This window comes from Crocuta crocuta, unplaced genomic scaffold (genome assembly GCF_008692635.1).
Source record: "Crocuta crocuta isolate KB4526 unplaced genomic scaffold, BGI_CrCroc_1.0 scaffold180, whole genome shotgun sequence".
Lineage (NCBI taxonomy): Eukaryota > Metazoa > Chordata > Mammalia > Carnivora > Hyaenidae > Crocuta > Crocuta crocuta.
The window spans coordinates 998,922-1,013,231 of NW_027527549.1; the positions used below are offsets into that span (position 1 = coordinate 998,922).

A 14,310-nucleotide genomic window follows, 5' to 3' on the forward strand; every position below is an offset into this window, starting at 1 on the left:
CACAGCTGGCCCCAGAGGTTTCAAATGATGCATTTTATATCAAAGATAGTTTTCAGTTTCTTTAAATCAGTGTACCTTTAGCTGATACTAAAACCGTGCTTGGTTAGGACGCCTGGGTGGCTCAGTTGGTTAGGCGCCCGACTTCTGCTCAGGTCATGATCTCACGGTTCGTGAGTTTGAGCCCTGGGTCGGGCTCTGTGCTGACAGTTCAGAGCCTGGAGCCTGCTTCAGATTCTGTGTCTCCCTCTCTCTGATCCTCCCCTGCTCACACTCTGTCTCTCTCTGTCTCTCAAAAATGAATAAACATTAAAAAAAAATTAAAAAGTAAATAAAAAAATAAAATAGTAATTTGCTATTTTTATTTTTACTAGAGCCCCTGAAATTATTCTTGGATTACCATTTTGTGAAGCTATTGATATGTGGTCATTGGGCTGTGTGATAGCTGAGCTGTTCCTGGGATGGCCTCTTTATCCTGGTGCTTCAGAATATGATCAGGTAAGTGTATACTTGGATGGAGATAGAAAACAAGTATTTACTAATGAAACTGATTCTAGAGGAAGAGAAGTACTTACTAGTGAAGTTTTTAGGTATGGAAGGAATAGTCTAATTAGAAAGGATTTTCTTGAAGAATAGAATTTTCTCTACCTGTTTTTTTATTTCTAGTCGGATGTCACATTTGTAATTTAACAATTAAGAAATGTTCTTATTTCATACTACTTTAGATTGGTACTCTTCCAGATCTGTGATGATTTATTAGAGAGACTGACTTTGGTTAATAAATATGTCTTGTGACTTTTTAAGATCTAAAAGTAAAGAAGGATGAGGAATAAGAATTTTACACTTGATCCTAACCAAAAGGAGGAGAAGCGACTGGAGAATAGAAATTTTAAGAGTGACCTTTGGCTCATTCAGAGCTGTTACTTCCTCCTATACATGTCATGTACTGAAAGAAATACTCCTTACAAACTGAAACACATTGGGCCCTGGGAGCTGTGATCCATACTGGGTCTCTGCAAAATACGATTTAAGAGGAAAATCATAGGAGTTGAAAAGTATTGTAATATATGGTCTATATCTCAAAGAAGCTTTAGAAAATATGTTGCAATTTTCCAAGGAGCTGGTCCTAAGGGAAAAGCTTTTGCCATGGAAGTCAATTGTAAATTCTTATTTCTTGTTCTTTTAATAAAAATGGTTCTAACCACTATGCTGTAAGCTTTTTGAGGGCATAGACTGTTTCATTCCACCAGTATCTCTTCAGCTTCTGATACTGTGTCTGGCACATGGTAAGTACATGAGGTTTTTTTGTTTTTTGTTTTTAAATTTTTTTAATGTTTATTTATTTTTGAGAAAGAGAGAGAGTGCAAGCAGGGGAGGGGCAGAGAGCAAGGGAGACACAGAATCCGAAGCAGGCTCCAGGCTCTCTGTCAGCACAGAGCCTGATGCGGGACCTGAACCCACAAACCATGAGATCACAACCTGAGCTGAAGTCTCGTGCTTTGACTAAGCCACCCAGGCGCCCCTCTTTTTTGTTTTTAAAGAAATAAATGGTTATCTGGAATTATTGAAAGGAAAAAAGAATAAAACAGTGTTTTCCCCTATTCAACATAGAATTTTGATTCCTTGATCCATTTTATTTTATTTTTTTTATTTTTTTTATTTTTTTAATTTATTTCTAGGAGAGAGAGAGAGACAGCATGAGCAGGGGAGGGTCAGAGAGAGAGGGAGTCACGGACTGAAACAGGCTCCAGGCTCTGAGCTGGCAGTCAGCACAGAGCCCGACGTGGGGCTCGAACCCATGAACCGCGAGATCATGACCCAAGCGAAAGTCGGATGCTTAACCGACTAAGCCACCCAGGCGCCCCAACCTTGATCCATTTTAGATTCACATTCCAAAAATTTGATTCTTTGGGCACACATCTTTGATTGAAACATAAAAAATGAATTACTCACGTGATAACTAACTAGTTATATTGAGCTTTGAAATTTAGTCTTTCTGCTGCCATGTGAGAAAGAAGCCAGCTTTCTTATTTTACAACAACAAAAAAGTGTGAAGCAGATCAAGTGAGGCAAAAACACAGTCGGTTGAACTAAACCATTGATTCTCCTTTTTGAGAATCTAATGAAGTTAGGAATATGGGATCTTCTCAGAAAAGTTTGCATACAGTGTTTTGAGTACACATTTAGGAGATTCATGGATCCCTAATGAAGAAACCTTACTCTGAGCGATTACAGCCATGACAGTGCCATCCCTAGGCCAGCCTTCAACCTTAGTATACAAATTGGTACTGTAAATTTTCCTAGGAAGTGGAAACAAATAAAATTAGATTTAAAAGCTAAGGTACAACTGGGGCTTTTTAAAATAAAGACATAAACTGATAGTTTTGAGGATTTTTGCCCAGTGTGCATAGATGTGAAGCTGTGGGTGGTAAGAGGAAGTCATTTTTCCCATGCGGAATAAATAGGACTGCTGTTACAGAGCAGGATTGCAGATGGGTTATCTTGATGCATCTCTGGTTATACAAAGAGTTCTGTGGCAGGATCTCTGTTCTTCCAGCCAAGTTTCTTTAAAACAACTTTATTGAGATATACTTTGTATACCATATAAGCCAGCCATTTAAAGCATACAGCTCAGTGATTTTTATTCACAGAGTTGTGAACTGTTCCCATAAGCAGTTTTAGAACATTTTCATCCCTCTGTAATGAAACCCTGCATCTAATTAGCAGTCAGTGCCCATTCTCCCCTGACCCTTACCCTCTCCCACCCCTGGCAACCGCTAACCTACTTTCCGTCTCTGTAGATTTGCCTATTGTAATTGATCATCTTTATTACACACAGTGTGTAGTGTTTTGTGATGGGCTTCTTTTACTTACATGTTTTTCATGCATGCTGTAGTGTGTATCAGAATGTTGTTACTTTTTATGGCCGAATAATGTTCCGTTTGTATATGTGTACATCACATTTTGTTTATCCATTTATGTTTTGATGCATATTGAGTTATCATCTTTTGGCTATTGTGAATAATGGTGCTGTGAACATTGGCATACAAGTATTTAAGTTCCTATTTTCAGATTTTGGGAGTATATAGCTGGAAGTGATTACTGGGGTATCTGGAAATTTTATGTTTAAACAAACTATTTTCCATAGCAGTATCATTTTGCATTCCTACTAGCAATACGCAGGGGTTCCAATTTCTGTACATCCTTGCCAACACTGCTTATTTTCCTTTTTTCTTTTAAAGGTAGCAGCCATCCTTATGAATGTGAAATGACAACACAGAGCCCCCTGAGGATTGATTCTGTCCCTTCTCTCTGTGCCCTTCCCCCACTCAAGGGTGCCCCAGGGGATACCTGGTTTATCTCCTCTAAGTCCATTGCCCATATTTGAATTGGGTTGTTTATGGTTGTTGACTTGTAGGAGTTTTTATATATTCTGGGTATTGATCCCTTATCAGATACATAATTTGCAAACCCTTTATCCCATTCCTTGGGGTTGCCTTTTTCACTGTGTCGATAGCATCGTTTGCACAAAAATTTTTAATTTTGATGAAGACCAGTTTGTTTTTCCTTCTGTTACTTGTATCATATCCAAGAAATCATTACCAAATCCAAAGTCATGAAGATTTTTCCTGTGTTTTCTTCTGAGAGTTTTATAGTTTTGTCTCTTGCATTTAGGTGTTTGAACCATTTTAAGTTGATTTTTTAACATAGAATAAAGCAAGGGTTCAATTACAGTATTTTGCATGTGGATATTCATTTTTTCCAGCACCATTTGCTACAAGACTGTTATTTCTCTGTTAGATTGTCTTAGACTGTCCTTCTTAAAAAATCAGTTGAGGGGTTCCTGGGCGGCTCAGTCGGTTGAGTGCCCGACTTCGGCTCAGGTTATGATATTACAGATCGTGGGTTCAAGCCCTGCGTCGGGCCCTATGCTAACAGCTAGCTCAGAGCCTGGAGCCTGTTTCAGGTTCTGTGTCTCCCTCTCTCTCTGACCCTCCCCTGCTCGTGCTGTCTCTCTCAGAAATAAATAAAACATTAAAAAAATTCAAAAATCAGTTGACCATAAATATGATGATTTATTTCTGGACTGTCAATTCTGTTCCATTGATCTATATCTTGTATCTGTTTTTATGCAGGTACCACATTGTTTTGGTTACTGTAGCTTTGTAGTCAGTTTTGAAACCAGGAAGTGTGAGTCCTCTAACTTTATTCTTTTTCAAGATTGTTTTGCCTATTTGGGGTCCCTTGAGATTCCATATGAATTGTAGGATTTTTTTTTTTCCTGCAAAAAAGCCATTGGGTTTTTTCTTGGTTTTTGTTTTTTGTTGTTTTTTTTAAAATAATGAGCGTATTGAATCTCTGGAAAGTATTAGCATCTTAACAGTATTGTCTTCTGATCCGTAAATATGACCAGACTTTTTTAGGTTTTCTTTAGCAGCCTTTTGTAATACTCAGAATATAGGTTTTATATTTCTTTTTTATGCTAATTTATTTTGAGAGAGAAAAAATGCACACGTATGTGCTTGTATGCATCCGAGTGAGCAGGGGAGGGGCAGAGAAGGAGAGGGAGACAGAGAATCTTAGGCAGGCTCTGTGTTGTCAGCACACAGAGCCTGACTCCGGGCTCAATCCCATAAACCACGAGATCATCTCCTGAGCTGAAATCAAGTGTCAAATGCTTAACTGGCTAAGCCACCCAGGCACGCCTACATTTCTGTTATTAAATTTATTTCTAAGTATTCTTTTTTTGTTTTGATGGCTATGGTGAATGTAATTGTTTTCTTAATTTTATTTTCAGATTGTTTCTAATGTGTGGAAATACAATGAATTTTGTAATTGGCCTTGTATTCTGCAAACTTGTTGAACTCTGTTATATTAATTTTCTTTCTTTCGTTCTTTCTTTCTTTCTTTCTTTCTTTCTTTCTTTCTTTCTTTCTTTCTTTCTTTCTTTCTTAAGGCTATTTATTTTTAATGAAGTAATCTCTATGCCCAGCATTGGGCTTGAACTCATGACCGCAAAATCAAGAGTTGTATGCTTTACTGACTGAGCCAGCCAGGCACCCTTCTAATAGTTTTCTGATTGAACTCCAGTTCTGATAGCTTTGTTGGAATCCTTACAATTTTCTAACTATAAGATCATGCCAACTACAAATAAAAATAGTTTTACATCTTCCTTTCCAATCTGGATTCCTTTTTTTTTTTTTTCCTTGCCTAATTCCTTTGCATTGAACCACTAATACAGTGCTGAATAGAAGTATAAGAGCAGACATCTTTGCCTTGTTCTAAATTTTAGGGGGAAAGTATTTAGTCTTTCACTATTAAGTATGATATCCGCTGTGGATTTTTCATAAATACTAGAGCTGAGATTTTATAGCAAATGTTTGTGAGTCTTGAAATATTAATTAGTTAATAGCTTCAAATTTGTTGGAAGTGTTTTTTAATTGTTTAAAATAACAAATGACAATAATACTTTTTGTTTGCCTAAATGTAGGACTTTTGTTTTCTCTGTATTGTAAGCTATGTGAAAAGTAGTATCTGGATGATAGCTTCCCGGTCTACTTTCACAATGAAGCTTTTTCATTCAGTAATATTAACATTTTTAAGTGTTTTTATTATTTAAGTGCATTAGTATAGAAAAATTAGAAAGATGCAGTAAGCCAGGAGATAAAACTCTCTAGTAGTTCCACCCTTCAGAGGTAACCCTGTTAGGATTTGGCATATTTTGTGTTTATATGTTTATGAGCACCTACTTTGGACACTGGGGATACAATGCTGCATAAAACATTGTCCTTGCCCTCATGGAGGCTCGAATTTGGTGATGGGAGATAGTAAGTACGCAATTATATAATACATTTAGGAGCCCCTGGGTGGCTCAGTCAGTTAAGTGTCCATTTTCGGCTCAGGTCTTGATCTTGCAATCTATGAGTTCGAGGCCTGTGTTGGGCTTTGTGCTGACAGCTCAGAGCCTGGAGCCTGCTTCAGATTCTGTGTCTCCTTCTCTCTCTGCCTCTCCCCTGCTCGTGCTCTGTCTCTCTCTTTCAAAAGTAAATAAATGTTAAAATATTTTTAATACTTATATGTATATAATAAATTATGTAATTATATAAATGTATAATATGTAAATATATAATGATTATGTAATACGATTGAGATCCCACCTCCTATTGCTACTACCCTACTCTAGGCTGTCTTCTTAACTTACCTGGGTTACTAGACAGTCTCCCTTTATCTATTCTGGCGTCTCTCCAGTTTTTTTACAACGTGATTTTTACAAAACACAGATTTGATCATGTTACTTCCCTGCTTTTCAGTGGGTTTTTATACTTTTAGAATAAAGGGCTAAATCCTTAATATGGCCTCTGCGCCCCTGCATGAGTTGTCTTTCCCCTTTCTCTCTCCTTCTCTAGGTTGATCTTACTCCATTTATCCTTGCTTTTCATGCTCTAGCACCATTGGCGCCATTTCAGTTCTGGTTAAGAATATGCTTCCTTCCAGCACAGGCCCTTGTACATAGTGTTCTCATAGTCTGGAATGTTCGGCACCACCCATTCATTTCATCTAGTCAGTGCCTACTCATTCATTAGCTCAAGTGTTACTTTCTCAAGGAAATTTTCCTCACCAGTCCCCATCTAACTCAGGTTCCTTTGTTATGTATTTTTATAGAAGCCTATGTCTTTTTTTCAGAGTGCCAATTCATACTGAAAGTTTGAATATTCAGTGTCTGTCTTCCTCTCTTGACTGCAAGGTCTATGGGAGCAGGAACCACGTCTGATTTTAAAATCACCAATGCCTGGCTCAATAAGTACTTACTAAAAGAATAAATGAATATATGTGCTATATATAGTTCTATTCTACATAGTAAACTTATGGATATAGAGGAGCATATATACTGTATTTGATCATATCTAGGACAAATGTGATTGAAAGATACACATTTTTCTGTACCTCTAAGGAAGAATGCTGCCAATTAAACCATGATAATTATCAGTTGTGGGGCACCAGGGTGGCATAGTCGGTTAAACATCCATCCTCGGCTCAGGTCATGGTCTCACAGTTTGTGAGTTCGAGCTCTGCGTGGGCTCTGTGCTTGACAGCTCAGAGGCTAGAACCTGCTCAGGTTCTGTGTCTCCCTCTCTCTCTGCCCCTCCCCTGCTCACACTCTGTCTCTCTCTCCCTCAAAATAAGTAAACTTTATAAAACAAGAGAAGACTTGATAATTAACAGTTGTAAGACATATCTTGATTTCAGAGATGTTAGTGTGAAAAATATGCCTCTTAGAATCAGTGAAGTGTAATTTTTTTAAAGTGTGATTATTTAATTTGTAATCTGCTTTTTCTACTTATATTGTGAAATATCTTTACAGGTCAATAACTGTACTTCTTTGTTTTAAATGTCTGTGTAGTATTTTATTGCATAGGTTTTATCCTGGATTAAAAAAATTTTTTTTCACCCTTTTTGTATGCAAAAGAAGTTCACATTTAAAATGCTCTTGGGATGCCTAAGTGGCTCAGTCAGTTAAGTGTCCGACTTTGGCTCAGGTCATGATCTCATGGTCCATGAATTCAAACCCCCCGTCAGGCTCTGTGCTGATAGCTCAGAGCCTGGAGCCTGCTTTGGATTCTGTGTCTCCCTCTCTCTTTGCCCATCCCCCACTCATACTCTCTCTGTCTCTCTCAAAAATAAATGAACATTAAAAAAATTTTTTTAATGTCCTTATCTACATTAAAGTTTGTTTTTCTGTCTTGCTAATGCTGTGTTAGCTTCCCGTTACATAGCTCCCATAGATTTAAAAGTCATATCCTGCTGTTGTCTGATAGCAGGTCAGATTTGGCCTATATGGGGGCGCCCGGGTGGCTTAGTCGGTTGAGCGTCCGACTTTCGCTTAGGTCATGATCTCNGATTTGGCCTATACGCCATAGTTTCTTGACCTCTGCTTTATACTGTTAAAAAATTGATAAGGATCCCCAAGAGCTCCGGGTAGTTTATATTTACTAGTATATAGGCATTAGAAATTAAAACTGAAGGTTTTTAGAGGGAGATGTGGGAAGTAAGATTTATTTCCTCGCTTACAAGTTTCAAATTTCATCTTAAGTATAGCCATTCAAATATGGAAAAGGTGGTAAAAAAAAATTGCCTCTTGTGACACTCTCAGTAGTGGAGAGAAAAGCAAATCATCTCTTCTGTTGCTTTCTTGCGTTGTGAGAATTGTGGAAGCAAACAAATGTGAACAATAAAACTGGGAAATTTTTAAAACATGAGTATATATAAGCATGTTTCATTACCCATCAGTGCAGTGACAGCATCATACATCCTCTCTAGAAGTCTCCACTCTACAATCATAAGAAGGGAATGAAAGGCAGATTTCTTCTCAGTATTATTTTTAAAATAGGTTTTTCTTCTTGGGCTCCCTGAAAGGATCTTGGGGACCCCCAGGGGGTCTCCAGACAAGACTTTGAAAACTGCTGGCCTCGTTCATAGTAGGTGTTCAGTAAATGTTGGTTGAGTGGCCACAGTGCCTGTCCCCTCGTGATGTAGGGACAGAGAAGCTAAAAGAAGGATCTAACTTTATGGTGTGAGAGAGAAGCTCTTGGGCAGTTTAGAATCAGGACAACTGACAGGAACCAGAGTAGCCAAGAAAGAAATTATGAAAATGTTTTCCAAATCTTTTAAATTTGATAATGTATCAACAAAGAAAACAAACAAACAAAAAAAAACCCATTGGTGATCCATTGAATAGTTTGTTGAAAATTATTCTCTTCTGTCCTAGAAATCTGATGTTTTCTGAACTTTGTATCAGAAGTCAATAAAAAAGCAAAAATGGTGGGGCATCTGGGTGGCTCAGTTAAGCATCTGACTCTTGGTTTTAGCTCAGGTCATGATCTCACGGTTTTGTGGGTTTGAGCCCTGCGTTGGGCTCTGCTTTGGCGGCACGGAGCCTGCTTGGGATTTCTCTCCCTCTCTCTCTACTCCTCCCCCACTCGGGTTGTCTCTGTCTCTTTCAAAATAAATAAAAAAACTTTTTTAAAAAAGCAAAAATGGTTACAAACAAAATTTTCAAAACTGAATTTTCCTTGTAAATGACGTGTAATAACATGGCAATAACTGAGTAAATATTTGGGGATTACCTGTGAGTGGGTTAGCATGTTTATGTATTTGCAGGTAGATTTCATTCGTATCGATTTGACTGGAGCAATAGTGTCTTAGTGTAAAAGGTTTTAATAGTTTCCCCTTTTCACTCCAAATCAATGTTTTAATGATTTTGCTGTTTCAGATTCGTTACATTTCACAAACACAAGGCCTGCCCGCTGAATACCTTCTCAGTGCTGGGACAAAAACAACCAGGTTTTTCAACAGAGATCCTAATTTGGGGTATCCGCTGTGGAGGCTTAAGGTCTGTCCCCTCTACTATCCTGTGCATTCCCGTACTCCTCACCCCCGACTCTTTAGTTATTTAGGGAAATGGGGTGGTGGTGGGAATGTATGTGTGCAGGAGGAAGTACTTGGGAAAATGATTTCACTGTACCCTTTGACCTGATCCTTGGTTAAAAAATAAACTGAATGCTTGTTGAGTTGTCTAAGGTTATTTTGCGAATATGAACCAGCAGCCGAGAAGGGATGTAGAGAATAGTGCTCACTGTTGAGTCACAGGAAGAAGTAGAGTAACTTAGCAATGACTGTTTTTAGAGAGCCCTCAGGGAATGTGGGAAAACGTAATTTTCTAACTCCCCACGTGAAGCCCTTGTGTATTTTCTTCAACCAAATACCTGTTTTTTCCTTCTGAGCCTATTCCTTTAACTTGAGAGATCTCTGAGTAATTTGAGTAACCCTGTGAGTCTCTGCCTCTGAGCATTTGAAGTATTATTTCATTTGAAAGTATAATGCGCCTCCTTCTATGACACCCTCAGGAACGGCGCTGCACCCTTGTTTCCACACTGCAGTTAGCACTGGTGAAGGGGCGGAGATGTCCAGGTGCCGACTCCCCACCAGGTTTTCGGGGTGTTAATTGCTTTCATGTTCGGTGTCTCTGGTGGGCTGGGTGACGGTACTTGTCTCTTTGTCTTCTGGCTTTAATTTAGAACAAAATGTGAGAATAATATACAGAGGAAATTTTAAAAATCTATTTTATAGACACCAGAAGAACATGAATTGGAGACTGGAATCAAATCAAAGGAAGCTCGAAAGTACATTTTTAATTGTTTAGATGACATGGCTCAGGTGAGTATAGAAAATTTCAGGAAGCCAGACGTTTATGTATTTCTTTAATCAGAGACACACTTCTGTTGATTAATTGTATTAAAGATAGAGTCAATCTGTTATCTTCTAGTATGTTTTCATTTTTTAGAGAAAAAAGTTCATTAACATTCTGCCATGTATTAAAAAAGAACGCTGAATTTTAACCAAGGACACTTTTAAAATTATTTCTCCTTTGCTTTTGCTCTAACTGGTCTTGTTGCCTGTCAGTATTTTGAAATACTGTTTCTGAAGGTTTCTTTCCTATCCATGTTGTCTGTTAAACCCATACTTACATAAGAGCTAAATTTTATTGAGCACTTACTGTGTTCCGGTCTCTGTTTAAACACTTTATACTTTATTATGTCATTTAATCTTTTCAACAATAGAAACTTTTATATTTAAGTAATAATAATCACTTTTGCTTAACTTGTTTGTCCAAAGTTTGAATGAAAAGACTTCATTCAGCTTTATCGTACCAACAGACTCTACCAAACTGAAGATTTTAATTAGCATGAGAAGAGCTTCCACTTGTGAAAATGATTATAGTGTAATAAAAAGGATTTCCTCAGGTTTCTCTCTTAGATCTGTATCTTTCTATCTATCTATCATGCAGATGGTTAGTGTCAGCATTAAAGATTAAGTGATGAAGTATAATGTTTCTAAATTTTCCTTCGAAGGTGAATATGTCCACAGACCTAGAGGGAACAGACATGTTGGCAGAGAAGGCGGATCGAAGAGAATACATTGATCTGCTAAAAAAAATGCTAACGATTGATGCAGATAAGAGAATTACTCCCCTGAAAACTCTTAACCATCAGTTTGTGACAATGACTCACCTTTTGGATTTTCCACATAGCAATCAGTGAGTATGGTCTGGGGCATTTGCCCTGATGCAGCTCTGTGTTGAGTTACCATCTTATAGCTTAAATGGAATGATTACATGTGAGCAGCAGCCCTGGTACTTGCATATTTGACTCACTGATGCTTTCCTTTCTCATTGAAAAATCATGAGATTAAAAATAAGAAGTATGATTTTTCTCTTTATGGTTATAAAAACTCTTTATTCATTTTATCTAAATATACTTGGGTAAAAATGTTGATCCATATTCGCCTTGAGTTATTTGTTATCTGTTTAAATCTCAGCATTCGTTTTACTGATTCTTTAATCTCTTTTTTCAGTGTTAAGTCTTGTTTTCAGAACATGGAGATCTGCAAGCGGAGGGTTCACATGTATGATACAGTGAGTCAGATCAAGAGTCCCTTCACTACGCACGTTGCCCCAAATACAAGCACAAATCTAACCATGAGCTTCAGCAACCAGCTTAATACAGTGCACAATCAGGTATTCAGTAAATGATTTTGGAAACTCAGACCTACGAGGGGTAGAGACTAGTCAGAGTACAGGTTGAGATGAAGAAACCAGTCTTTGCTTTGGTGATTTATTGCTTCTTAACGAATTTCTACTTGGCAAAAGTGACGGAAGACAGGGTAGACTGATAATACCTACCAGTCACGTATTGCCGAAAATCAAATACACAGGCCTCATCCAGGCCCTCATAGTAGTCCTATAAACGGACCCTAGCTGTTGTACTGCTTACTGCTGTTAGTTGTACTGACTTTAGCCAGATGACCCTCTTTCTCTCTGTTGGAAAGATTTGATATGTCTCATTACATGTGTTGAAGCTTGTTTCCAATCATTTGTTTCTATGCTGCACATTAGAGCCTCAGAACGTATTCATCTTGTAATTGCAAGTTTGTACCCTTTGACCTTTCACCCATTCTCTCTACCTTACTGTCCTGTTCCTGGTAATCACCAGTCTACTCACTGTATGAGTTCAGTTTGGAGTTTCCAATAATTAACAGTGGTTTTGGATTCATTTGCCAGATGGTGATATTTACGTTTGTTATTGAAGATGTAAGCTTCCTAATTTCTTAGCTAGCTCTACTTTTAAAATGAGATTTGGTGGTATCTCACATCCAGCAACTTTTTGTACAGAAAGAAGGGATCGAGGTTTATACAGCCTCAGTTGGTACGGGACCATTTTTTTATTCTTTGTTTTCTTAGTCAACCTTACAATATACCTTACATTTAGAGATTGGAAAATTTTCTTAAGCAGAGAGTTATTTCAAAGATGGTTAATATTTTAAAACTTGGTTTTAAGTTTTTCTGGATAGATTCTGCGTGTGTAAAAATATTGTCATTTCCACTTGATACCAGTGTACAACTGTACTCCTTTTGTTCTTAGGCCAGTGTTCTAGCTTCCAGTTCTACTGCAGCAGCTGCTACTCTTTCTCTGGCTAATTCAGATGTCTCCCTGCTGAACTACCAGTCGGCTCTGTACCCATCATCTGCCGCAGCAGTTCCTGGAGTTGCCCAGCAGGGTGTCTCCCTGCAGCCTGGAACCACCCAGATTTGCACTCAGACAGATCCATTCCAGCAGACATTTATAGTATGTCCACCTGCTTTTCAGAGTAAGTGGGGGAAACTGTTATATCAAACCCACAGATCTTGCTTTAGGCACTTCCTTATTAGGTATCTAGTTGTTTAGTTTTGATCTCTGACAAGTTTAAACTGTGTCTCAGACTATGAAGATAACTGAGATTAACCAAGTGTGTTTACCCATTTTACATTGGTTATTTATCTAGCCATGATACTATCTGACACAGTACGGGAGTTCACCTAACATTTTCTTATTCGAACTGCCCTGATACCAATTTCTTGCCCACTGAGACCTTGTACCAATGTCCTATATCTTGTATAAGCCTGTATCTCTCCATATGCAGGAAATATTAAGCTTCAAGAAATTTGTTGTAAACAGAAGTTCTGTATGGAGCCTTATGTCCTGTATCATTCCATTATTAAACAAAATTAGCATTCCAAATAAAATACAGTTTTATTCTAAAATGTAGAGATTATGTTTAAGAATGTGGAAACCTTGTGAGTTACATTTAGAAATAAAGACCGTTATTTATTGAATCGAAAAATCCTACAAGCAGAGGTAGTTGTGTGGGGAATGCAGTAAGATTATCTGCCTCAGCTTATGAATCCTACTGTTCCTGCAGACTCCTACCAACAGAGGAACGGAATAGCTGGAGAAGGAGGCTCTGACCCCATGTGTCGCAATAAGATTTGAATTTTCACATTCCCATCCTTCCTCATTTTTTTTCCATTGTTCTGTAATTCAGTCTGTCCAGTTCCTTTTTTTCTGAAATATGGGAAATGTGTTTATTGAGCTGGTGAGCCATTTAAAAGGTCAAATTATTTTAGGGATATTTTCTGACGACACACTTGATTTTCCCAGCAGAAAGTCAGGTTTATACCCTGTGGAAATAAACCAGGATTTAGGCTTCTTATAGCACTTTACATAGAAGTAGATAACATTTTTATCTTCTTACTTCAGTTACTTACTGACTGTGACTCTCTTGTTTGTTTGGTTTCTGACAGAGTCGGAGCGAGCAGAAGGAAAAGAGGGGCTGGGGGAGACTGAGAGATTACCGGGAGCACAGGAGAGCAGTAGCGAAGTAAACCAGGGAGAAACCACAGGGAGAGCGGGGGAGCAGATTCGAAACCCGTAAATGCAAATTTAGCCTAACTTACCAAATTATTTTCTCCGTATGCTGCATAGTAGTAAATTCTGTACTTTGGGTTGTCATATGTTGAGTGTTTCTTCTACTGAATTTAGAAAACTAGTCACCCTCCTCCCCCTCATCGTTTCCAAAGTGAATCTCATGGGAACGGTTTTCAGATGTGGGACTCCAAAGTTCTCTGCTGCTTCTCAGATGATATTCATGAGATGAGGCAGAACTTCTTAGTTCCTTTAACAAAATTAAATGTAAACTGGATGTGGAGGGGAGAAGTGGTATAACTCTTTTTGAGGTAATTAGATAAGTATAAGCTTTAGAATTTTATTTTCTATTTAGAAAGTCTAAATAATCTGAGCAGCTAGGTAGAGCAAATTACAAAATTTCCAAATCAAACGGTTTTTAAATTAAGGTAATGAGGATGATGATAGCTGATATGTATCACCACATAGTGTTCTGACTGCTTCTATATGTATGAATTCATCCTCACAAACAACC

General features: G+C 37.9%; 1 protein-coding gene across 6 annotated transcripts in view; it reads left to right on the top strand.

Moving 5' to 3' along the window:
• Window positions 1-14,310, top strand: part of HIPK1 (homeodomain interacting protein kinase 1) — a 47,847-nt gene that overhangs the window by 18,350 nt on the left and 15,187 nt on the right. For all 6 annotated transcript variants that reach the window (XM_077766940.1, XM_077766978.1, XM_077766961.1 and 3 more), the window contains exons 3-8: window positions 372-495; window positions 9,269-9,388; window positions 10,126-10,212; window positions 10,908-11,092; window positions 11,410-11,572; window positions 12,477-12,702. In XM_077766940.1, coding sequence (XP_077623066.1) covers window positions 372-495; window positions 9,269-9,388; window positions 10,126-10,212; window positions 10,908-11,092; window positions 11,410-11,572; window positions 12,477-12,702 — 905 coding nt within the window. The remainder of the gene's footprint in view (window positions 1-371; window positions 496-9,268; window positions 9,389-10,125; window positions 10,213-10,907; window positions 11,093-11,409; window positions 11,573-12,476; window positions 12,703-14,310) is intronic.